The sequence below is a fragment of the Neolamprologus brichardi genome, chromosome 7 (genome assembly GCF_056152115.1).
Source record: "Neolamprologus brichardi isolate AB-2024 chromosome 7, ASM5615211v1, whole genome shotgun sequence".
NCBI lineage: Eukaryota > Metazoa > Chordata > Actinopteri > Cichliformes > Cichlidae > Neolamprologus > Neolamprologus brichardi.
In genome coordinates, this window is record NC_142110.1 from 36,079,337 (window position 1) to 36,102,456 (window position 23,120).

At 38.9% G+C, this 23,120-nt stretch overlaps 1 protein-coding gene and 1 long non-coding RNA gene across 6 annotated transcripts; one reads left to right on the forward strand and one right to left on the reverse strand.

Annotated features, from left to right (window-relative positions):
• Positions 1 to 260: 260 nt before the first annotated feature.
• LOC148102118 (uncharacterized) lies at positions 261 to 18,846 on the reverse strand. Of its 4 annotated transcripts, none has more exons than XM_087843544.1 (28): positions 18,601 to 18,846; positions 17,603 to 17,924; positions 16,982 to 17,043; positions 16,634 to 16,672; positions 16,247 to 16,525; positions 15,810 to 16,036; positions 15,393 to 15,568; positions 15,143 to 15,187; positions 9,049 to 9,124; positions 8,812 to 8,916; positions 8,676 to 8,710; positions 7,818 to 7,970; positions 7,517 to 7,645; positions 7,268 to 7,306; positions 6,601 to 6,729; positions 5,974 to 6,100; positions 5,186 to 5,356; positions 5,067 to 5,101; positions 4,665 to 4,829; positions 4,422 to 4,556; positions 3,672 to 3,710; positions 3,450 to 3,590; positions 2,782 to 2,861; positions 2,634 to 2,657; positions 2,141 to 2,403; positions 1,017 to 1,133; positions 821 to 942; positions 261 to 729 (listed from the first exon to the last, which is right to left on the reverse strand). In XM_087843544.1, the coding sequence occupies exons 2-28, from the start codon at positions 17,879 to 17,881 to the stop codon at positions 655 to 657; spliced, it is 3,267 nt and encodes a 1,088-aa protein (XP_087699670.1). In that variant the 5' UTR covers positions 17,882 to 17,924; positions 18,601 to 18,846; the 3' UTR covers positions 261 to 654. The 4 variants fall into 4 exon arrangements, with proteins under 4 accessions (XP_087699670.1, XP_087699671.1, XP_087699672.1 ...); XM_087843545.1 differs by having other exon boundaries at positions 6,601 to 6,726; positions 18,601 to 18,696; XM_087843546.1 differs by lacking the exon at positions 7,517 to 7,645.
• LOC148102119 (uncharacterized) lies at positions 18,755 to 22,995 on the forward strand. 2 transcript variants are annotated; one of them, XR_015719284.1, is made up of 4 exons: positions 18,755 to 18,970; positions 20,582 to 20,668; positions 20,778 to 20,840; positions 21,803 to 22,995. It is a non-coding gene; the product is annotated as an uncharacterized LOC148102119 (long non-coding RNA). The 2 variants fall into 2 exon arrangements; XR_015719285.1 differs by lacking the exon at positions 20,778 to 20,840.
• The last annotated feature ends 125 nt before the right edge of the window (positions 22,996 to 23,120 follow it).

A 23,120-nucleotide genomic window follows, 5' to 3' on the forward strand; every position in this document is an offset into this window, starting at 1 on the left:
AAAGAAAGAAAAGAAAGAGTGGAAAGTGAATCTCACATGAAGCTGAGGAGCTCAGAGTTCTCTCACTAGTCTAAATATCTTCAGACGTGAGTGCAGATAGTAGTGGGAACATTTACTCAAGTACTTAAAATACATAAAGTCTGTGTTTCAGGTAGGTGTTTCCATGTTATACTAGATTCTGCTATTGTCATGGTTGGCTGTGTGGCAGGCAAGCAGAAGCGGTGGACCCAAAAATGCAGGACTCTTGGAGACGGGAATAAGCTGAAAACGCAGCTTTATTGCTGGACGAACGATTGAAAACAATACTCTAAAGCGAGGTGCTGGAGGACTGGACATTACAAACACACAGCAGGTTGAGGGTACGACGCGACAGGGAGCACAGGAAAACACAGGGCTTAAATACACAGGGGAGTAATTAGGGAATGGGCAACAGGAGGGAGACACAGCTGGGAGAAATTAGGCTAACGAGACAGGGGAGAGGTAAAACTGAACACACTGACATAAGACATGAACTTTCAAAGTAAAACAGGAAATAAGAAACAAATCACAAAACCGCAAACATATACACAGTCATCCAGGACACACATACACACACATATACATATATATACACTCTCCACAGTTATGTGTTAAAAATACAGTAGATCAGGTCCATCAGTCAGAAACGGAGCCTGGAGACGTCTGAGACAAAGTTTTTGTAGCTCTCTGTCGACGTTCCTCATAATATTTCTAAACAAAGGGAAAAGCCAGAAAACAAACATCGTTAGGCCAACAGTGTGATTTTGTGTGCTGAATCGTGTATATGTATGTGCGTGCGTACCTGCAGGTTGTCGTAGTGTTTCTGGCTGCAGCAGTGGAGTTCCTTGGCGGTCTTCTCATTCAGGCAGAAAACAGAGCAGATGTTACAGAAAAATCCTGATTTAGGGACCACAAACTCCTGACCTGCAGAGAAGCAGAAACAGGAGGATTAGACAAGTATTAACAACAAATTTGAATTTAGAGTGTGTGTGTCTGACCGATGGGGCTGTTAGGGTTGAACTGAGGCAGTCTGAAATCTGCTACAACACACGGAGACTGAGAGCGAGATCGCTTTGCCTCAGGTCCGACAAGCTCCCTCCTGCGTTTACCCACAACTGAAAATGAAAAGAGCGACACGTTAATCATCAACAAATCTGCTACAGGAGCCACTGGCTTTATAAAATATTTAAACATTCAATTATAACTCAATAATAATTGAACAAATGATTTCGATTTACTTGAAAAGCTGAAACATTCATCGGCCACTTTATTAGGTACACCTGTTTGACTGCTCATTAATGTGACTCTCTAATCAGCCAATCACATGGCAGCAACTTAGTGATTTAAGTATGTAGACATGGTCAGATGACCTGCTGAAATTCAAACTGAGCATCAGAATGAAGAAGAAAAATAATTGAAGTCACTTAAACGTGGCATGTTTGCTGATCTTAGCATTTCAAAAACTGCTGATCTGCTGGGATTTTCCCACAGAAGCATCTCTAGGGTTTACATCAAATCGTCTGAAACAGAAAATATCCAGTGAGTGGCAGTTCCCTGGAGGAAATGCATTTTTGAGTTTAGAGGAGAATGAAATAACTGCTTCACGCTGAGCGGAAGGCCAGAGCAAGCCAAACAACCACTTATTACAATGCACAAGAGTATCTCTGAACGCACAGCACATCCAACACTGAAGCAGATGAGCTACAGCAGCAGAAGACCACACTGGGTTCCACTTCTCTAAGCTAAGAACGCAAAGCTGAGGGTACAATTCACACAGGCTCAGCAACGCTGTAAAATAAAAACGCTGCCTGGTCTGTTGAATCTCAGTTTCTGCTGTGACATTAGGATGGTAGGGTCAGAAATCTTGGATCCATCCTGCCTTGTATCCAAATTTCAGGCTGGTGATGGTGTGGGATATAGTCATCGCACCAACGGAGCATTTTTTAAACACCACATATGTAAAATATATTAGTACCACCAGGCTGAATGTCTGTAGCACAGTGAGGAGCACAAATATGAGATCAGAGCCATAAAATATCACAACTTTTCTCTTTATATTCAGTTTACTGTGTTTTGGCTGTCAGAGCGGTGTATTTTGCTGATTTAAAGCAGCTCTTTGTACCTTTAATGTCGGCCATGCTCCATCCATCATTCTCCTCTCCCTCCTGCGTCTCGTCGTCAGGACACTTGGGCTCTGGCTGCTGTCCAGCAGGGGCGGCTGCAGCATCGGGCTGGGTCACTGCTTCCTCCTCGGTCCTCTGGCTCTCCGCCTGGCAGTCACCTTTGGTCACTGCATCAGTCGATTCTGCGGTCTTCTTGGTTTTCATTTTGAGGTTAACTTTGTTGTCACCAGAGTCTTGCAGACGCTGTTTCAGGCTCTTCAAACTGAATTTAAAAGCAAAGATGCCAGTAGGTTACCATGAAAAGAGGTTTGTTGTCACAAAATGTTCATGTGAAAGAAGAAATTCCATTTCAAATTCCTAATCTAGAGTTGCTTATATCTAAATCACATTCTTCTCTTTTTGCATCTTTGGGAACTGTTTACTATAGACGACCTTGAGGAGCGTATGGTATATTTGACTCTGCCACTAAACCTGAAAAAGAAAGATACTCACGACTCAATACGTCCAGCTTTACTCCTATGAAGAGGAGAGAAAAAAGCACAAGGTCAGACAGACATGAAGACACTTTAAAGAAAATGAAAAAACACAGTGTAAAAGAAATTTCCTCTTTTTCTCACTTCTGATTGTGGGACACACTTACCAAGCAGATAAATAGTCCTTGGTGACTTTGCTCTCCATCACCTGTGTTAATCCACCAGGTTCGGCCATCTCAATGCATATCTGAGAAAACAGAAAGGATATTTGAGCAACACAGTGGTACTCAATGGGTGTGCTACAGGCACGATTTGTATTGTACAGGGCCATAAAGAATTTGTCCTGGCGAGTTTCTTTACTGCCCTGTACGATAGTACAAGGCAAAGAAAGAAAATCTTGGGGTTTTAAACTTGCAAATGGGAAATAAGTGCAAACATATTTCTATACTTTTGCAAAGTTTTTGATTGAACAATAAAACCACTGAGCAAGAAACACTAAAAGAATAACTTAGCGCTGCCTCAAACTGCAGGGATCTCCCCTGCTCGATGGGCCAGGACAAAAGGCTGAACAGGTCATAAGATTACTACTTGGTTGAGAACTTGGTGCATTTCAGGCAGTCCTTCTTCACCAGTGTTTGCAAAGGCATGTCAAATTCAGATTGCCTGCCGCAGGGAATATTTAAACTTGCTCAACTAGTGTTAAAAAACCCCCCACAAAGTCTCCTTCAGACTCATTTAAAATGTTTGTCAATATGAAAAGAACAGCAGACACCATGACAAGCCTTGCAGCCTTCTGTAAAACATAAAAAAGTTGCACGTGTTTATGAAATCGTACCCTGTTGGCAAGCGGCAAGAATCTGACAAAAGCAGCAATGGACGCCACCACTTCCACGATCATCACGACAAGGTCCACATTCACCTCGGAGACCTCCACACTCAGCAGCCGGTCCTCCAGAGACTCCGACTCTGGAACATGCTGAAAAACAACCAGCGTTAAGATCAGGGAGACCCGAGCCTGCTGCTTTTACAAGACAGATTTATGTGACTGCTGACTTACAGTGGTGCTCCATTTCATCATGCTTCTATACATGCTCTCCTGTGAAAAGAGTAGAAGATGAAAGGGGATTACATCAATCACTGATCCTCTGTTTGTACAATAAATATTGAAGAACTCTCCTCCTGGTTAGAGTGTTTTTAATCTTCTATTGACCACATTTAATAAGATAAATAAGATAAATTATTTTCAAAATAAGTAAGGGCATTACTTAATAGTCAGTAAAACACTCTATAACCTATGTCTGGGTCTTTAAAGTTTACACGGGGCTGACTTCACAAGGAGCTCTGTGGAAATTTAAAGTGGTGGCGGAATGACGTGGGTTGTCGCCTATGAACAGAAAAGTGGATAAAGTTCATGCAGCTTTTGTGCTGCTGTTGCAAAAAGGAAGGAACAAATACAGACAAAGTAACAATAAATAGTTGATTTGAAATTCATGCATATTTTTAGTTTTTCCATTTCTTATTCAGATATTTATCAATAAGTGACTTATATGTATGTATATATTGTATATATTGTCCTATTCCTTACTTCTTGTATCTGTCTTTGTTACTGTTTGTACTGTAACCAATATATTTCCCCTAGGGATCAATAAAGTATTCTGAGTCTCATTCTATTAATATTAGCCCAGAGAAGGATGATGCTGTGCTCACTCCTTAGAGGAGAAATCTGTTTTGATTGGGATCTGAATAGTTTGAGTGAAACAGGAGCATGCCCCTGATTTAACAGCCCCCGATTGCTCCATTTTCATACCTCACTTGTACCAGGAAGCATGTCTTGTAAAACAATGTGGATTCTGAGCGTCCACTCTCCAACAGTAACTGGATTTTTAAGGTAATCCCTGGCGAAATCGCAGCACGCATCCCAGCTGTTAAAAAACACAAAGGCCTGGAGGGGAAAAATGATGCAGAGGAAACATTCAATATTAATCATTAAATTGAATTAAATTTGCAAATGCAAATTTCTCTGTATCGGCCTGCTGGGTCTACTCCTCACCCTCCTCTGCAGTGATAAAACGATTATTTTGTAGTACAGAGTCTGAACAGTCTGATCAGGGACGTAACGCCACACCAGCTTGGTGACATCCTCCTGACTGTAGTTTCCTTCTGGCAAACCGGTCAACATGATCGTGGAGAACGTAGAACCTTGAGATTGGGCTTTCTACAAGACACAAGGTTCAAGAACCAAAGTTTATTTGAAGAGAAACTTTGCGGTACTTTTTAAAAATATATATATTATTATTACTGACCACATAGAGAAGACAAAATGAAACCAAGTTTAGCAGAAAAAAAGAAATGTGGTTTTTGAGGTGAGTATTTGGAAAAATGGACACCTCTTGGTATTTACTCAAGGATTCCTGTTTAACACATGAAACCTGGGTTTATAAGATGCACTCACCTCAATGTCATCAGGTTCACTGACAGTTAAATACTCTAGAAGTGTAAAACAAACACAGTTAGTAACAGTCAACACTTTATATCTGGAGGTTCATTTTAGTTTCCAGCTGTTTCTCTCACCTGGGATTGTGAACCAAGGAGAGACAGTGGGGAACACAAAGGGACTAGTTGTCATTGTGATCCAATATGGTGAAGTGCTTCGTTGTGGAATGGTAATATCTTCTGTTGGGACAGTTGCACCATCAACAGCAACCTCGGTGTCTGGCAAAGCTTTGTCTGGCAATCTTGGTGCTGCACAAGCAAAAATAAGTTTTGTTAAAAGTTTTGTGGGGGAAAGAAAAGGAAAAATGAGTGGTGCAAAACAGGTTTTTAATGTTTACAATGATCCAGTAGTGTCAATGTTTTGACTTTTATTTGAACTTTAAGCACCTTTACAGATACCCAAGGTATCATAGACATCAGAAAAACAATGATTAGTGGGTTAGCTCAAATGCCAGACTGAAAAAGTGCAGTTTAAGTAATGGCTCTGGTTCATGTGTCTGGGGCAGAGACAAGCAGAAGGAAATTGACCACTGATGGAGCAAAGATTTCTGGAGGGGCCAGAAAAGAGGTCAGAGAGATAATAAGGCAAATGAGCATCAAAGGATTTGTGGGAACGAGAATCACAGTGTTAGTGGATAAAAGTTGAGGGAATGTGTCACAATGATTTATTGTGAACAACAATAAATCAGCAGTTTTGTCTTCACTTTATCCACAGCCCAGGGGAGAACTGAAAAATCTATTCATGAGTGTTTCACAAACAGAAAGCGAAAGAAAGGTCTTACCAGATGACCTTCCATTAACTTAACCCATCTTTTTTTTTCCGTTTAAATCATATTTGTTTAAAATCCCATTTAAAAAACACTTACGCAGTGAGGTACATCCACGCTGTGGTATTTTCAGCCTTGACAATTTGTGGCCGGTGGCCCGTTTTAGAAGGCTGTACCAAACGCCAAGGCGATCAGCATCACGAAGAGACTGAAATTCGATAAACACCTGAAACACAAGAAAGAAAATGTATTCTGAACATTTTACCTTCACATTGTAAATGTTAGAAAATAAGTGCTAAGCACACGTGGAAAGAGTGAACTAAGTACAGCTTTATTGTGGAGATCACTGGATTCAAAAGTCAGAAATCCTGGCTCAATGATGCACTGGAGCCACGCTCAACATGCTGTAATGTGATAAATACTAGTGCGCATGAGCATATGAAGAATTGCTCAGCGAGCAGCTTATCGGCAGTCTCTCTTTACTATCGCTATAGTTTTGCAGTTGTGCTTTCCTCAAGATAAGTAGCATCCAAATCTAGACACATCATCTCTTTTGAAGGATGGATTTATGAAGGTTGGTGCATGTCCTTTAGTTTGGTGTGCAAGCGGTTAATCTGTCAATTTCTCTGTATGGTTAAGATTACACTTACACAAGCACATATCTCATACAGCCTTTCACAGACTTCTAACACATGCACTTGTTGGCATTTATGAGTGTGTTTATACCTTGTTGAGAAGAGGCAGGTAGTTTCTTACACAATCCATTTTTTTCAAAGCTTCTCTGAGATCCCGGGACTCGCCTGGCGAGATGTTCCTGATGTAGATTAATCGTGCTCCATTGTCAGTCACTTGCTGCTTCGAGAAAACCGGGTTAACGTGAAAAAAAAACAACCCCACAAGCAGTATGACGTTCCAAACATTCTTATACTACAGTTCCAAGATCAAGGTCATAAGTTTGCACTTATATTCACACAGCAGGTATGCACCCTGGCAGCTATCTTCATTTTCCAAACAATTTATAATTGCAGCTCTTGCTGTTTTTGATAACACTGGTTGAAAAAATATTTAAACTAATGTACACACAGTGCCGTGAAAAACGCATTTGGCTCGTTCCCAATTTCGTAATTTTTTGCACAAGTTTCAAATCGTTAAACAAATGTTTAAAAAAAAATACAAAATGCATTTTTAAATGAGGATTTAATTTATTCCAGGAAAGAAGTTCTCCAAACCTTTCCTAGCCCTGTGTGAATATCTGAAAAAACGGGTATGTCCCCATTTTTCAAGGTGTTTTGACTTGGATGCGAGTGCTTCCAGTTATGACTTTATACTCTGACCAATAAATCTAAAGGTATTCTAGTGCAGTCTTTGTTTCTGAGATATGTGCGTTACTTACATAGCATAGCCGTTTCATCAGAGACTTATAAAACTCAAGCTGAAAGAAAAAAAACAGTTAAAAATCATTACATCACTTCGGATTCGGTTCGATTTATTTCAGCTTAAAGGTATTTTTTTTCTACAAAAAGAAATATTTTTTTACATTTATAATCACACTTTAAATAAACAAGCAGAAACAAATATTTTCAAATAATTTTAATAACATCTGTCACAACAGTAGATTGCATTATCTACACACAGTGCTTACCGGCGTCATTAAAATGTTGCCCTTCTCAACCTGCAGTCGAAGTTTAGACCCGTTGAGAATAAAATCATGATTTTCTGATGCTAGCACGATGTTTTTAGCTGCCACTGCTGTCGGCATGAGGGCAAAAGCCTGAAGGAAAAACAAACAACCAAACACTGATTTTTACTGAATAACCATGAAGACAGGCACTCACAAAATATGTATTAACTAACTAAATGTTAGTTAGGTCGTCTTAGAAAAGATATTTAGAGCGCCATTAAAATGAAGGTCATAACCCAGCCCAATGCAAACTGGTGCTTACCATGCGTGCCTGTGGTATAACGTAGATCGCGTCGTCGTAATACTCAAATCGGTGTCGAGTGAGCAGACCGGCAATGTCCTCCTCTGCGTAACAGCCATCGTGATACTCTGGCAGGTTGCTTATTAACAGCACCTTGTAATCAAGCGAATCAAGCTGTGCAAACGAAAAGAATTTCAGGATCAGTTTACAATTGCAATGGAAGAAATTCCAGACAGAAATCTGAAAAATGCAAACATTAACTTATGAACACAATCAGGTACCTATTACAAAATGTTTCTGATGCTAATTTTCCTTTTCCTTTACTTCTTTTTTTCTTTCTTTGTTTTACGTAGTACAGCTCTACCTTGACTCACTGACAAAAAAGGCAGTAAGAGTCAGCTATGAAAGTACTTTTCATTTAAGGTGGATCCATAAACAGTGATAACTGATTCACAAAAGGCAATGTGTAAACAGCACTATTGCACATGTCAAGCTTGGGAAGGAAAAAGCACTCAAAACCACCATGTCCTGGATGACTGTGCATATAATTTGAACATGTTAAACTAGCTTTTCAATAAAGGAGTTTTAGTATGTGTTAGTACATGAGATAATTGTTTTATTACAATACTAAATTGGTAACCAAGAATGGTGCAATTCTATTGGTGTCTATACTGACTACAAAATCTCTGGTATTGCGACATCCCTAGTGAATTTTTAACATTTTTCTACATTTACACCTACTTGAGCGTCACCTGACAATGAGATATAACCCAACTACAAACTTGTAAAACAAATTGAACTATTTCAGATCAAAACTTAAGCACTTTGATAAAGCATGTTTTTCTTACAGGTATAATTGAAGTGTTTTTTTAATGTTACCTTTGACTTGGGAAGTTTGACTGTCTTGAGACAACCTGTAAAGTGCAGAGCAAAAGAAAAACAAAAAAATAATTATAAAATAGAAAATATCTTCACATTGAGAAATCTTTCATACAGATCTTTGGGGATTTCTTACGGATTCTTTCTGGACACAGTTGCTCTTGTATCCGCTCCCAAAATGTTGGGTGGGTAACAGCGACCGGCTGATCCTTTGAGATCTTCTCTGCAGTCTCTGCAGAGTCTTGGAATAAAGGAAATGTAGTTAAGTTCAATAGTGGTAGTTTAGATAGGATGCAAATTACCCAGCTGATCTAAATACAAATCTGCGTGGTTGAGGCCGTTTCTGCTTTGGAAGCCAAGACTTTTGGCTCACCGTCAACTGCAGCACCTTTAATTGGTTCAACAGCCTCCGTAGCCTTGGCTGTATTTTTAGGTGCCACCGCAGCTTCCTTACAAACACACACACACAACGAACATACATTAGTTTGTATTACTACCAAAACTGTTAAGTTACTACATTCACACTAAAAATCATACATGAGCACTTGTCATGAGCTTACAAGTATTTACAGACAAGTTGGAGTCTTCCATGCAAACTACAAGCAACTGTGGCAACTTGCAAGCAACCAGTGCGATTCCATATGGAACGCCAGGACTGCCATAATGAATTAATTAAATACACCATTAAATAATTAATTAAATGTGGCAATAATTCATTAAAATTGGAATTAATTAATTAAATAAATAGTTATGACACATGTAATTAATTATTTATTGACACATTTAATTAATTATTTATGTATTTCACATTTTAATTAATTATTGACACATTTAATTAATTATTTATGATATATTTATTTATTTCATTTTGGCAGTCCTGGCGCCTGGCTCTCATCATGAAATAATTTTATCTCTCAACCTCACCCATCAAACTCAGGGGGCGGGGTTAACGCTGATCGACTCAGAACCATTGCTTTGGCCTGGTGGCCATTGTTTTTAGCACACAACAACCAGCATGTGGAAACTAACAGAACTGAACTTTGAAAAACCCTGTTTGTGTGTGTCACCAAATACAGTTTTAATATTTTTTTAGCCGAGAATGTAGTGGTTTAATCTTCATGTGTCTGGTCGGTTTCTCAAGATAAAGCCTCTTTGCAAAAGTGCTTCGATGATTTCGGAGATGTCTGCCCAGTCTCACGGCAAAGCGTGGGTAGACCCGCTCGCCTCGCAAGCAATCGAGCTGTTATTACCACCGACAAAGCTCAGGCCCCGGTACACCTGTAATAACCCCCGCTGACACGGACTTCTTTTACTGAGGTTATATTTATCAGGGTTTTATTTCCTGATGTTCTTATGTGTCCTACGTGTTTCAGTCGCCAATTCTGAATTATAACTAACATTAAAGACATGTTTAAGGAGGAGAGAGAGCAAATAAATTCGATTAACAGCTGATCTTTGGGTTTTGTTCAGTAATCAGCGTGACCTTACTATAAACGCATAAAAGAAATAACATTGGTGTTTCCTCATGTAGTAACTGCTGGCTTTAACTGTACAAAGGTTGTTCGACACTATGACACACATACAGACTTCATGATGTTCGGCTAATATTTTTATTGTGAATATTAATCATGAGGGTAAACGGACCTGTACACCACAGAGCGAGGTCAGCATGTCCACGATATCTTCAGCTCTCTGAGTTAACCCAGAGTTTCCCAGCTGACTAATCTAACTGTCATCTACGAATAATTCACGACTCATATCAATATGATTTTACAGAAAAGCATCCTTAATGCTGCCAACTATTCCAGAGACGTGAAAATCTACAGCATAAAGAACACAAAAATATAGCAGTCTAACGCAACACTGTAGATGAACCGTCAGTTTGTCAAAGTGGAATGAAAGCGATTGGTTGAACAGGTGTTCGTGATCTGTGTTTTCTGCATTTTCATCAGCGTAAGACACTCAGCAGCAGATTAGAATAACAGTTATACATTTAATAAATTACCAAATGAACGCAAGAAACGAGCAAACCTGTTCTGACAATTTGAGTTTGTGTTCCCTCAGCTGCAGACTGTTTAAATGTTTGAGAGGAAGATTAGATATAAAGCAAACGTCAAACATAGACTCAGTCTGCGTTCACATTGATATGAGGCCAGGACGGATAATGGCTGTGTCCTGTTTTAAGATCATACATGTAAAATTGTTGTCTGACCTCCGTCGATCCAGCCGCTCAGAGTTAACTGAAGTTAACTTGGATAAATTATAGTTAAGGAGTATCACAGATAACACCCACGTGAGCTGTGTGACTGTTCACCACTACACTGAAATCAGTAGGTTATTACTGAAATACACGTGCTATTTCATAAACTATGATATAAATAGGGAGGTCCTACTAACATGTTTAGTTTTAAAGGACACCTTCCTGCCTTTAGTCTAATTCATTAGCAGTATTAGTTTTCTTCTAACATCCAGAAGTCTGCACCATGTGTTTCATAGTTTGTAACAAACCTTTGACAGTTAAACATAACATGACCGAAAAAGCAAAAAAATAAATAAATGAATAAAAAGAGAGAGAGAGAGAAAAAAATCACACAAATTATATGTTAACCTCATTTATTTTTAGTTAAGTAAACTCTAAAAATTCTAACAGATCGCTGGTGCCTAGAATAACTATTAAAAAACAGATGATATAATATTTCTGTCCAGGTTGCAGTCTGCATTATGAACATGTAGTTGGAAACTCTGCTCCTCTCGGTGGAAATGCGCCTTCTCTTTCCTCTTTGTATAAAAACATTTTAAAAGTCAGTTTAATCTCAAAATTCACTGTTAAATCCAAAACACACCAGATAAAGAAAAGCGAATGGTTCAGTCTAACACATGTGCCAGTGAACCATTAAACGTCTGTAAAACTGTGCAGTTATGAAACGTAACTTTAACCTCAGCCAAACCGATTTGCTCAGTTGTAAATAAAACAGCGAAGTAAACGTGACCCGACAGACAAAACCTGAGTGAATTAAGTCCAGCGTTTAACCACTGAGAGCTAAAACTCAGGTGAGGTTTCAAAGCTGTGTGCCGATGATTGGACATCAGCCGCTGATGAAGTGGGTTCGCCTATAAAGTGCTCTGTTGGGAAACAAGCTCCAGCAGCTCTGCGCTCGGGAAAAACTATATTTACTTATCTTGTGCAGAAAAATGTGCTGACGTTGCGTAATATCGAGCACCGGCTGCCCAGTTAAACTGTGACTATCACCAGGTAACGTGGGTGTGTTTCTTGAATTAGCAGCAGGTGTTAAACAGCTGACAGGTGAGGAGGAGGATGCATGCAGGTAAACTGAGGGCCTGTTGAGCTGATCGCTGGTTTCGTGAGAAAAATGTCAGCTCGTTCTTTATGTTACAGAAGCACAGAGACACAAGAGCAGGTGGAAAGAGACGATCGTTCGGTGAAAATGAGAATCTGTGAATGCAACACGTGGAACACGGAGAGTGGAATATGTAAACAAACCGGTTAACGTAACCCCCTCGGTGCACTCTGCATGCTGACTGTTAGCAGAGCTACTGAAATCTCTGAAAACATCTGAGCACAAACATGTTCTATGTTGACAACCTGACCAGACATGTGAAGATTACAGCGCGACATTCGCAGCTAAAACACTGTTAAAAGTGTAGTTGGTGACAGAAAAACGGGGTATTTTAAAACTACACCACCAACATTGCTGCCTGTGATTTGAAATGCATTCTGGGATACCTGGCTGCCCCAAGTCTACACAAGCAATCGATTATCTAGGATCGACCTGTTTTGACTTACTTTGCACGGCAACCAATCAAATGTTAGAGAAGCTGCATGGGCAGCGTTAACCCCACCCCCTGCGTTTGATGGGTGAGGTTGACAGATAAAATTAATTCATGATGAGAGCCAGGCGCCAGGACTGCCAAAATGAAATACATAAATATATCATTAAATAATTAATTAAATGTGTCAATAATTAATTAAAATGTGAAATACATAAATAATTAATTAAATGTGTCAATAATTAATTAATTAAATGTGTCAATAATTAATTAATTAAATGTGTCAATAATTAATTAAAATGTGAAATACATAAATAATTAATTAAATGTGTCAATAATTAATTAATTACATGTGTCATAACTATTTATTTAATTAATTAATTCCAATTTTAATTAATTATTGCCACATTTAATTAATTATTTAATGGTGTATTTAATTAATTCATTATGGCAGTCCTGGCGTTCCATAATTCCAAGGATGTTTTCAGTGCAATGTGTATATATAGATTTAAAAAATGCATAATGCAACACAGCAAAATAAAAACAAAGTACAGTGTGTATGCTTTCATAGCATTAGACTTGAGCGGAAACTTTCTGACATGGGGATGACTATATAAAAGCTCAGTATAATCCAAAGTAACTATGAATTTGAGGGGTGCGAGACTGTAGAAGAAATGTAAGGATAACCAACTGACTTTAAACCGCATAATGAATGCAGGACTACAACCGTGAACGGACAGTATATTTATAGAGAATTGTAGCTACGGTGCATAAATATCTATCTTAGATTGCAGAAGCAAACCAGGAGACAAACAGGAGAGGAACTTTCTCTAGATTCACAAGTAGGTCAATGAACTCATCCATCTATAACAGTGACAGGGGCGGATCTAGAAGGGTGGCATGGGGTGGCAAGTGCCACCCTAAAATGATCCCTTGCCACCCCAAGTGACAGTGTTGTTTATTAAAATAAGATAGCATTAACAGTTTGAGCGTAGTTACAGTCAACAGTGAATATAAATGCTAAAACTGAAAATATTGCATAGTGTTACCCCCCTCCACCATTAACAAATGGTTCAGCCCATAGCAGGACCGGCTTTTTTCTTGTTTTCAGTAGCAAGCGATGCTTATGATTGTGCCAGAGCACATTCTGAACAACACCATGGGAATTTTGCTTTTTACACAGGTGGGTGGATGTTACACTCTGGAAATGGAAGGAAGGTGAGTGTTATTAACCCTCTGTGGTCTACGGACACGCTGCACCTCCAAATCACATGACTGATGTAAGCTGACACAGCAACAAGCTGCAGCCATGCTGAGTTTCTATTTCAGCCCACATTGAAAATTCGGACTTCAAAGTTTTTAAATTTTAATTACAGGCCAGTAAATCCAGAGTTATGATAATATATATAAGCCACGCTTATATCTAAATACTGTCGTCACGTTTTAGTGTGGAGTGTTTACTTAGTGTGTTGTGTAGTTGTTCTGTTGTGTAGTCGTTTTGTTTTGTGTGTCAGTGAGGGCACTAATGAATGTCACAAAGGCACATTTGCAATGTAAACACTGTCACTAAGTAGAAAACCAGCGGAGTGATACACCTGCTGTTGTCAGGCCTGCAGGTTTATCCCTGTGCTGTTCTGTCTTTTGGTGGACAAACTTTTTTTTACTGGCACACATCATTTGTGGGGCATCTTATTGCGACACCTAATTGTTCTCTCATTTTAGTTGTAGTAATATTTTTAAATTCTTATACAAAATGAAAAAAAAAACAAAAAACAAAAAACCAGCAGGTGTATTGGCTGCATTTTTAGATAAATAGTTGTATATGTTTACAAAATGTACAATTTATATTTGCATTTCAAGTTATAAAAATATACTGTGTTTTTTTTTTTACAGTAAAAAAATACTACTAGGATTTTAAGTTCTTTGTGTGATTTCAGATCAGTAATACTAATGCAGTATGTCAGTGAAAAAAACAACTAAATTCAGTTGAGCTGAAAAGACACCAAACAAGGCAAGGGGAAAAAAATAAAATGAAACAATCTGAGGGTGAAATACAAACGTAAACTCAAAAGGAGTCAAAAATGGCCGATTGTATTTCAGACCTCAGTGGGTTCATCCAACAAATCATGAAAAATTAGGTTTAAATTTTTGTTCATGACAGTGCAGATTTCTGACATTTTGTGTCATTTAAGCTGTAACAATGTGATTGTTTTCTAACAGTGTGAAACATAAGTTAGACTTGTGTTTGTAAATGAACCGCCCCATGTTGTGTAGCTTTCTGGATTTCATACTTGTTGGGCTACATATTTATTTATTATACAGGCTATACAGAAACTCGCATGTTTTATGTAACTAAAGTGTGTAATTATGTGGGCTACAGACAATAATTAAGTTCTAGACTATATTTATATGAAAAATGTGTATACTTACTGCATTTGAATTATTCTAACCATATGTAAGCACCTGCATATGTGTTTGAAAAATAAAAAGGCTTCGATTTTGCCACCCTATTTGATTTCTTTGCCACCCTAAGAAAATTTCTCTAGATCCGTCCCTGAACAGTGAACAAATTTCAGTGTACATACCTGTAATTTTGACCTAAACAAAACAACTGACTTAGTTTTTCAAAATTTTTTATCCATAGCAGAAATCACATCACTGTGACAGAGACTACTTACAGTCCCTTGTAGCCTCACCATGGTCGGAGGGGAAGATTTACCAGCCTGTGGAAACAGGGAAGACAAATATGAACAAACCAAATGCAGATTTAATCATGACAACTTGATTTAAACTATCTGCTTGTATAAATCTGTGTTGAAAGATTTAATCTTGGTTGTGTGGCATCAACAATCACGTCATCTGTCACTGATCACATTATAAATTGTCCAAAACTGTGCATTCATGAAAAAAGGCATAATATGAAGTCACCTTTGTCTTCTCTGTGCTAGGCGTCCCTTTAGTTGTTTCTGGAGATGCAGAACGTGAGGACGATGATGATGATGTTGATGGGGACGACTTCATCTTGACTAGCTCAGCCAGCAGGGCAGGAGCCAAAGTTTTGACGACAGTCTCCAGGTCAGACTGTTTTGATAAGGACTGGAGAGCTAAAAGACCACAGGTGCAAAACAGATTCACACTTTGGTGGGTGCCAAGTCTCGAAAATCATCTACTGTTTCTGAAAGTTTTGTAATAGTAGAAAAAACTATACTGACATTTCTGGTGGCACTGGTCTTTATTTATCCTTTACATTAGTAAAGTTAAGGTTGTGAGGGGGGAGGATAACTTTGATCTTAGAAAAACTAATGAGTACATACAAAAATATAAAACATGAAGCAATTTTCAAACCTGATGTTTCCAGCAGTTTCTTTGCCAAGATCTTTGAGCTGCTCGACTTCTTTCGCCTAGGAGATGACCTCTCAGTCGACGATCGCCTCTCCCAGCTTTTCCTCGGTGATGAACGTTTCTCATCTCTTCTTCTCGGTGAGGATCGTCTCTCGCGGCACCTTGAGCGTGATCGATATCGTGAAGAGGAAGGACGGTCATACCACGAGGAGTCAGAATGAGACCGGGACCTGAAAAAAGTATGGATCAAAGAACTTAATAACTCATAAACATCTCAAAGCACACACCCAGCATGGATACAAAAGGTAAATGCTGTCCACCAATTAAGTTTTTTTAAGTTTATATTTTTATATATATGGTATATTTCGCCCTTTAACAATCCACTGGAGAGCTAAATCTTCTTGATTGATCCTAGTTCTCAAAATGTTTGTTGGACAGACCTGCGATTCCGTCTGGACCTGTACAGAGATCGTGATTGGCTTCTGTGTCTCTCCCTTCGGCGGCTGCGTGATTGAGAACAGGAATGACTGTTCCTCCTATTCTGCAAGTCACGGTGGCGACGTGGGCTGCCGGAGCGGGAACGGCTGCTTCGCCTGTCGCTGCTTTGCTCCGAGTCACGATGACTGCGGGGGCTGCAGGAACGGGAACGACTCTCATGTCTGGTTTTCTTCTGGGAAGTCTCAGCAGACGTTGAGGGAGAGGGCTTGGCACCTGACGCACTAACAAGTGCATTAAAAAGAAAAGCACAGTTAAATGAAAGAAAATGAAAGGCTCCAATGCTGGCATGTTTTTTTATTCGCCAAATGACTTCAAATGAAGATATTTACCCTAGCGGTGATGCTATTTCACCGTTCCACTCTGGGTATCTGTGGAAAAACACAGGTGCATTTTTGTCAGATGTTGCAAGGTAGAATGTCCTTAAAAATATATTATTGTTCATTAATTCAAAAACTTAGAAATGTATTCAGCCTTTTAACAATAAATCATTAAGGTGCTTTACAGGAACGCAACCAATGGGCTACAAATATGACAAAGAAAAATGAAAAAATACAAATGAACAGTTCTTAGGAAGCTATCCTAGCATTACAACCCCGACATCATTTTGGCACAACCATGGTTGTGCTGCCCCAAAGATATCGGTTCATAATCACGAAGTACAGAGAAGAAAGACTGACTGCTTTCGCAGAAGTTTGCAGTTCTCGATGTGAAGGCTGGTTTTCTGGTGGGAGACCCAATCCTAGTGGTCACAACAAAAAACAAACATTTAGACAAGATTCATTATTATCAGGAGCAATGTTTGTCATTGACATCACTTGCTGATAAAAAGGTCACTAAACTTTGCAGTGGCCTTAAAAAAAATCTTAAAATATTAACAGTTAGTCCTTCACTGAACGGAGAAGCATTATAACATTAGCCAGGAGCCTGGATTGCACTTAGAAACCTTCATAGGCCAAAAACAAAACAGGAACAAATAAGCATGACACATTATACCTCTCCTGGGATAAAATTTTAAAGATGAAATTATTTAGTATATATAGAAAACACAAGTCAAACATCTGATTACAAACAGTCCAAGTTGGTAGTCTTCCTACAGTCATCATTATGCAGTAATAGTGAATAAAACAAACCAAATAAACTTTAAAGTAGCATCCATGAAGCTTTTTCAAAACCAAAATCCTATAATGGGATTCAAAGTCAAATAATTAAAAACAACCCCAAAACAAAACAAAAAACATTGCGTTTCAAATAAATAAAAACTGACTGAAAGCAAAAACATCGAACAATCTTCAACTTACCTTCATCTGATTACATTCCTTGTTACATAGAGAGCAGGTATGCGGAAAGACCCTAGGTGAAGTGGCAGTGTAGTCTTGCATCTGGGCCAGCACTGGGATATTCCCTGTCACTTGTAAGGTAAAAGGCAGGTTGTCAGGAGTGATCTGATCTTCAGAGTATGAGATCGGATGTTCCAGGACCTCTTTTTCAAGTCCAAATTGCATAAGGATGTTCACAGCTGTTTCTGAAGTAGACTCTCCAGAGCCCACAGGTTTGGACCTCTTTATGTCCTCTTCCATTGAAGTCTTACTCCCTTCTGGCCCAATTATTTTTATCAAGTTCCTGAAAGTGTACCACGAGAAATAATATGTTAGCTTTCTGTACAGTGTTATCAGACTAACAGAAATACAAAGCCCACACCACATGATATACTGAACAATTATAGAGTAATATAGCACACCAGCTGATACAGCAGCCGTTTTATTCCAACTAATTAACTGGAACTGTTACTGGAATTAACTGTTACTAGCCTTAGCATTGCTGTTAGCGCTAGCATTCCAGCTAGCATTAGCACTTCAGTTAGTGTTAGCACTGCAGCTAGCGTTAGCATTGCAGCTAGCGTTAGCAATGCTGCTAGCGCTAGCACTCTTACTGTTAAAACTGAGCCACAATGGCAATAATAAAGCTCATTTGTTACTTTTGTATCACTGACCACCAAGAAATATCGCAGGAATATCACAGGAATATTATTTTTGTCAGTTAACAACTGCTAAGGCTAGTGTTAGCACTATAGCTAGCGTTAGCATTGTTGCTAGCATTAGCATTGAAGCTAGTGTTAGCACTGCTGCTAACAGCAAAACATCATAAACGTATATAAATGATAGCGAAGGTTATTCTTTTTTTTTTCTTTCTTTATTCTTTGAACTCTGTTGGACTTGATATGTGAGTTTAAATGTCAAACATGTATTTTTATCATCATAAAAATAAAACAGTGCAAGACTGAGTGTACTGTACTTACCACAGCAGAGCGCAAGCGGAATGATGACAGTTGGACCAGTGATGGGTTAAAAACAGATGAGGCGTTCAGGTGGTGCTTGGAAATTTGACCATCAGTTTGAAGAGCAATAATGAGCATATACATATCTACAGCAGACTCAGACAGTCATGTGGTTTTGATCTCTGTCATGGACTCCTGAACAAAGTGTGTTTTCCTGTCTGTGAGCAGCTGTGCCAACCCTGCTGACCAGACTGTGCAGGTGGAGGAAAATGGACTGGGAACCTCCAACTACTTCTCCTTCAGTATGTTCCAGTTTACTGGGAGCTCTGGTGACGTCTACCTGCACTGCAAACTCCACCTGTTCCCCAAACAGGAGAGCAGCTGCCTCCCGGTACACCAAACACACACAAACTGAGCTGCATGTGCTTAGCTCTCACTAAAAATACCAAAACTACATCTGAAAACTTTGTTGTTGCTACTGAATTTTTTTTTTCAAAAATATGTGACCAACTTTACACCTTCACATACACATTCTAGTTATTTTTATTTTTGATGTTGCTTCACTCTTGCCCATCCTTTCTTCGCAAATAGTGATGTCACGTCTAACACTGAAACCTCAAGGTCTGTGCTGAGCAGAGGGTCCACATTAATGCCATGTCAAAGCTTGTATTGTTCTTCAGAAAGTCACGTAACCAAAGATAAACAAGGCACTGTTGTCTGAAATGACGTGGCTGCCTCATTATGTGATTTAAGCTATTGAAAAGATGTGGGAATTACAGTTTTGCATGATCTGGATCTGAGGTGATTCTCAGGATTGTCACAAGCAGGAGATTGCAAGCACATTATGGAGCCACCAAAAAGGCAAAAATTATGAGCAGTTTGGGACCATTTTACATAATATCTCCCAATAATTCATTCAGTGTCAGAGAACGGGGCTTTGTGGATCTCCCTTTTTTCCAAACAACTGGCCAGAAAGATTCAACACATTCACACGGCTTCATCACACCATTGCTCTTTGCATGCTACTACTCCTACATTACTTAATTAAAAACATGTACATGTATACCAGTTAAAAAAATGTATTTGTACTCACAGGTTCAATTTAATCTCTAAAATTCTTCCCAGCATTAATGATTTTAGTCATGAGGTTTGAAATGACGACCCAAATGCAGTCTTAGAAAGCAGGCAAGGCACAAAATAAAGAGCTCCTTTAATAATTCTTTGTCAAAGGACATACAGAATACAGAGTGACAGAGAACTTAAAGGCACAGACTAACAGATGCACTGACAATGAAAAAATGGAAACTGGAACTATATAAACAAATATGGACACACTGAAGGCAATTAAGAGAAGAGGAAACATGGGGAACAAGGAAGAGCTGAAACTAGTTAAGTCAAATGATACAAAGAAAGTAAATCTAAATACAAAACACAGGATACTGAAAATGACAAAATAAAACAGGAAGTAACTGAACTGGAAAACCTCTAACACCGCATTAGATGTGCATAGACTTGACAAAAAGAAAACACAGGCTACGCTAATAAATACCAGAACACGAGTAAACGGAAAACCAAATGACAATCCTAACAGAATTCAGAATACAGGAAGACTAGAAGAAACAAAACCCAACTTAAAATAGTACACACTAAAGCTCTAAGATAACAATGAAAAGTACACTAAAAGCTCTCAATAAAAACTAGACAACTCAAAATAACCCAATAAAAACCAACAGACCATGACTCTTTTAATGTATTATTCCATAACTTAAGTAGGATGTCTTAGTTTCACCACACTCCAATATAACTGGGTTTAGCCCTTATCTGTTTATTAAACATTCTTTTCATTTATTCTTCTTGCTCTTTTTTAAAAGCAGAATAAAACATTAAAATGAAAGGATTCTGACACAAAAGCTCAAATCCTGGCTCTCAGCAGATTCAATTCTGAATGAAAGGATCAGCGTTGATCTTCTAAAGTCTGGACTTTGTCTCTCTTTGTCTTTAGACTTGTCCTGCAGCTGCTCGCAGACGCAGATCTGCCAGGTCCAAATATGAAGGTGAAGCCTTCATCAGCATGGCCTGGACTCATTAGGTAAGACACACTCTGCTGTTTTCAATTACATCATGTTGAGACCTGTGTTGAGAATTTGTGGTGTTTATGAGCGAGATGATTAAGACAAAGAAATGCCTCAATTTAATAGAAACACATCAAACCTCACCGATGGAGGCTGAAAGAAAACCTACAGAAATATTACTGATTCCAGGTATACTGTTCATGTTCTTGCACTGACTAAAAGCAAATCTAATGTTTTTATTACTCCCACTAAGTCTATAAACTTGCAATCTGATGAGTTTGATCTGAGTTAGTAAAATGTCCTAGTTGGTCCCCTGTAGCCTGACAGTCCAGGATCAGGATGAAGGTCCATGTCAATTCAATTCAATTCAATTTTATTTATATAGCGCTGAATCACAACAACAGTCGCCTCACGGGGCTGTATACTGTACAGTAGATCCTACAATAACACATACAGAGAAAAACCCAACAATCAAAGGACCCCCTATGAGCAAACACTTTGGCGACTGTGGGAAGGAAAAACTCCCTTTTAACAGGAAGAAACCTCCAGCAGAACCAGGCTCAGGGAGGGGCGGGGCCATCTGCTGTGATTGGTTGGGGTGAGAGAAGGAAGACAAGATAAAGACATGCTGTGGAAGAGAGACAGAGGTTAATAACAGATATGATTCAATACAGAGAGGTCTGTTAACACATAGTGAGTGAGAAAGGTGACTGGAAAGGAAAAACTCAATGCATCATGGGAATCCCCGGCAGCCTACATCTATTGCAGCATAACTAAGGGAGGATTCAGGGTCACCTGGTCCAGCCCTAACTATATGCTTTAGCAAAAAGGAAAGTTTGAAGCCTAATCTTGAAAGTAGAGATAGTGTCTGTCTCCTGAATCCAAACTGGAAGCTGGTTCCACAGAAGAGGGGCCTGAAAACTGAAGGCTCTGCCTCCCATTCTACTTTTAAATACTCTAGGAACAACAAGTAGGCCTGCAGAGCGAGAGCGAAGTGCTCTAATAGGGTGATATGGTACTACAAGGTCATTAAGATAAGATGGGGCCTCAAATACAGATGATGAGCAGACTCATAAGAAACCAAAGGGATTTGACAGTGAGGACATGAGTGTTTTTCAGCAGTCACAGTGTGATCTGGTTTATCTTCTCAGGTGGTTTCCACGGGGACTCGGACTGATTTCAGGCTGCCGACCTCGATGATGATCCCTGACTTTTGATTGGTCCTAAACCAATTCCTGGATGTGTGATAGGTTAGGCTGGCTGCTGTGAGATTTTGTGGTCTCCCACAGCTGGACAAAGAAGCTGTTTTAGTGGAAGTATTTTGAGGGCAGGGCCAAACTGTTGTCTGACAGATTATGATTCTACACCTGATATTTACTGTTTTATTAGTAACTTGGTGAAGGGAAGTGTGTTTTTGATATTTAACCAAATGAATATATTTGTGGTGCATTAACACTCCCCAAACATCAAAAAGCAAAGCACTTCAGGACCTCCCAGGAGGCCTGGACACATGTACGTTGTCAAATGTATTAGATTTGCTATTGACTACTTGTTTGACTTGTGACCTGCTAAATACAAACACGTCTGTGGTCACAGGTCCCACACATCCACAAGCAGTAATGCCTTCTACCAAAGAAGCATTTCTACTTCTCAAGTTGTTTTAGGTGAAGATATTTTTATTCATTTGACAGGAAAATGAAAGGATGGGAGGAGATTTTAAGAAAACATTTTTTGGGAGCATAAAATGCTTTATAGGTAATTGATTCTTTGCCAGGGTGTAGTATCATTTATTTTCTCAATCTTGATTTTCTAGCTGCCTTTTTGTTTTAATTTGATTGTGGGTGGGCTGTGTTCTGATTTTTGCCTTTAAGTGATCATTAAAGTAAAATCAACATAAGGGAAATAAGAGGGTAGAAAGCTTTGACTGTCTCTAAAGTTTGGATTTGCTGATTAAAAAAGTCACTGGATACAGCACAAAGTGGAGAAAAGAGCTTGAGTGTTTGACAGAGAAAAGGAAGGTAGGAAACCAGCTGTGTGCTGTTGGTCAGGTCAAGTTAGAAAAGTTGGCTTTTCAGTGTGGACAGATCAGTAGGGTTGCTAGGATTTATAGATGCATATAAGCATATAAGTAAAGATAAAATCACTATGTGACAGCATACAAACCTAACATCAACACCAAAGATTTGCCTGAGCCTGAAACTTCAGCACAAAGTTAAAATGCTTTCTTTTGTTCCTGGTTTTAGAGGCCACACTGAGAATTCTTGCTGAACTCCATTTTTTTGTTGTTGTTTTACTGTTTGCATGAAAGACCAAAAATAAAATAAAAGGTGAGGGTAAAAAAGAAGCTTCAAGTGCTCTTTTATAATTTCCACTTTCTGGCTAAGGAACTATTCAGCCTGAACTCCAGTAACTGCTGTTTTGACAATGATTTTCCATATGATACACGACTCTATTCACACTGAGTATAAT

Excerpts from the sequence above, each read along its gene's own strand:
- LOC148102118 (XM_087843544.1), bottom strand. The coding sequence starts at position 17,881 with ATGGAAGAGGACATAAAGAGGTCCAAACCTGTGGGCTCTGGAGAGTCT. Across the intron at positions 3,591-3,671 it reads TGATGAAATGGAGCACCACT|CATGTTCCAGAGTCGGAGTC; the intron begins GTAAGTCAGCAG and ends GTTGTTTTTCAG. Across the intron at positions 1,134-2,140 it reads GAGCATGGCCGACATTAAAG|TTGTGGGTAAACGCAGGAGG; the intron begins GTACAAAGAGCT and ends TTTCATTTTCAG.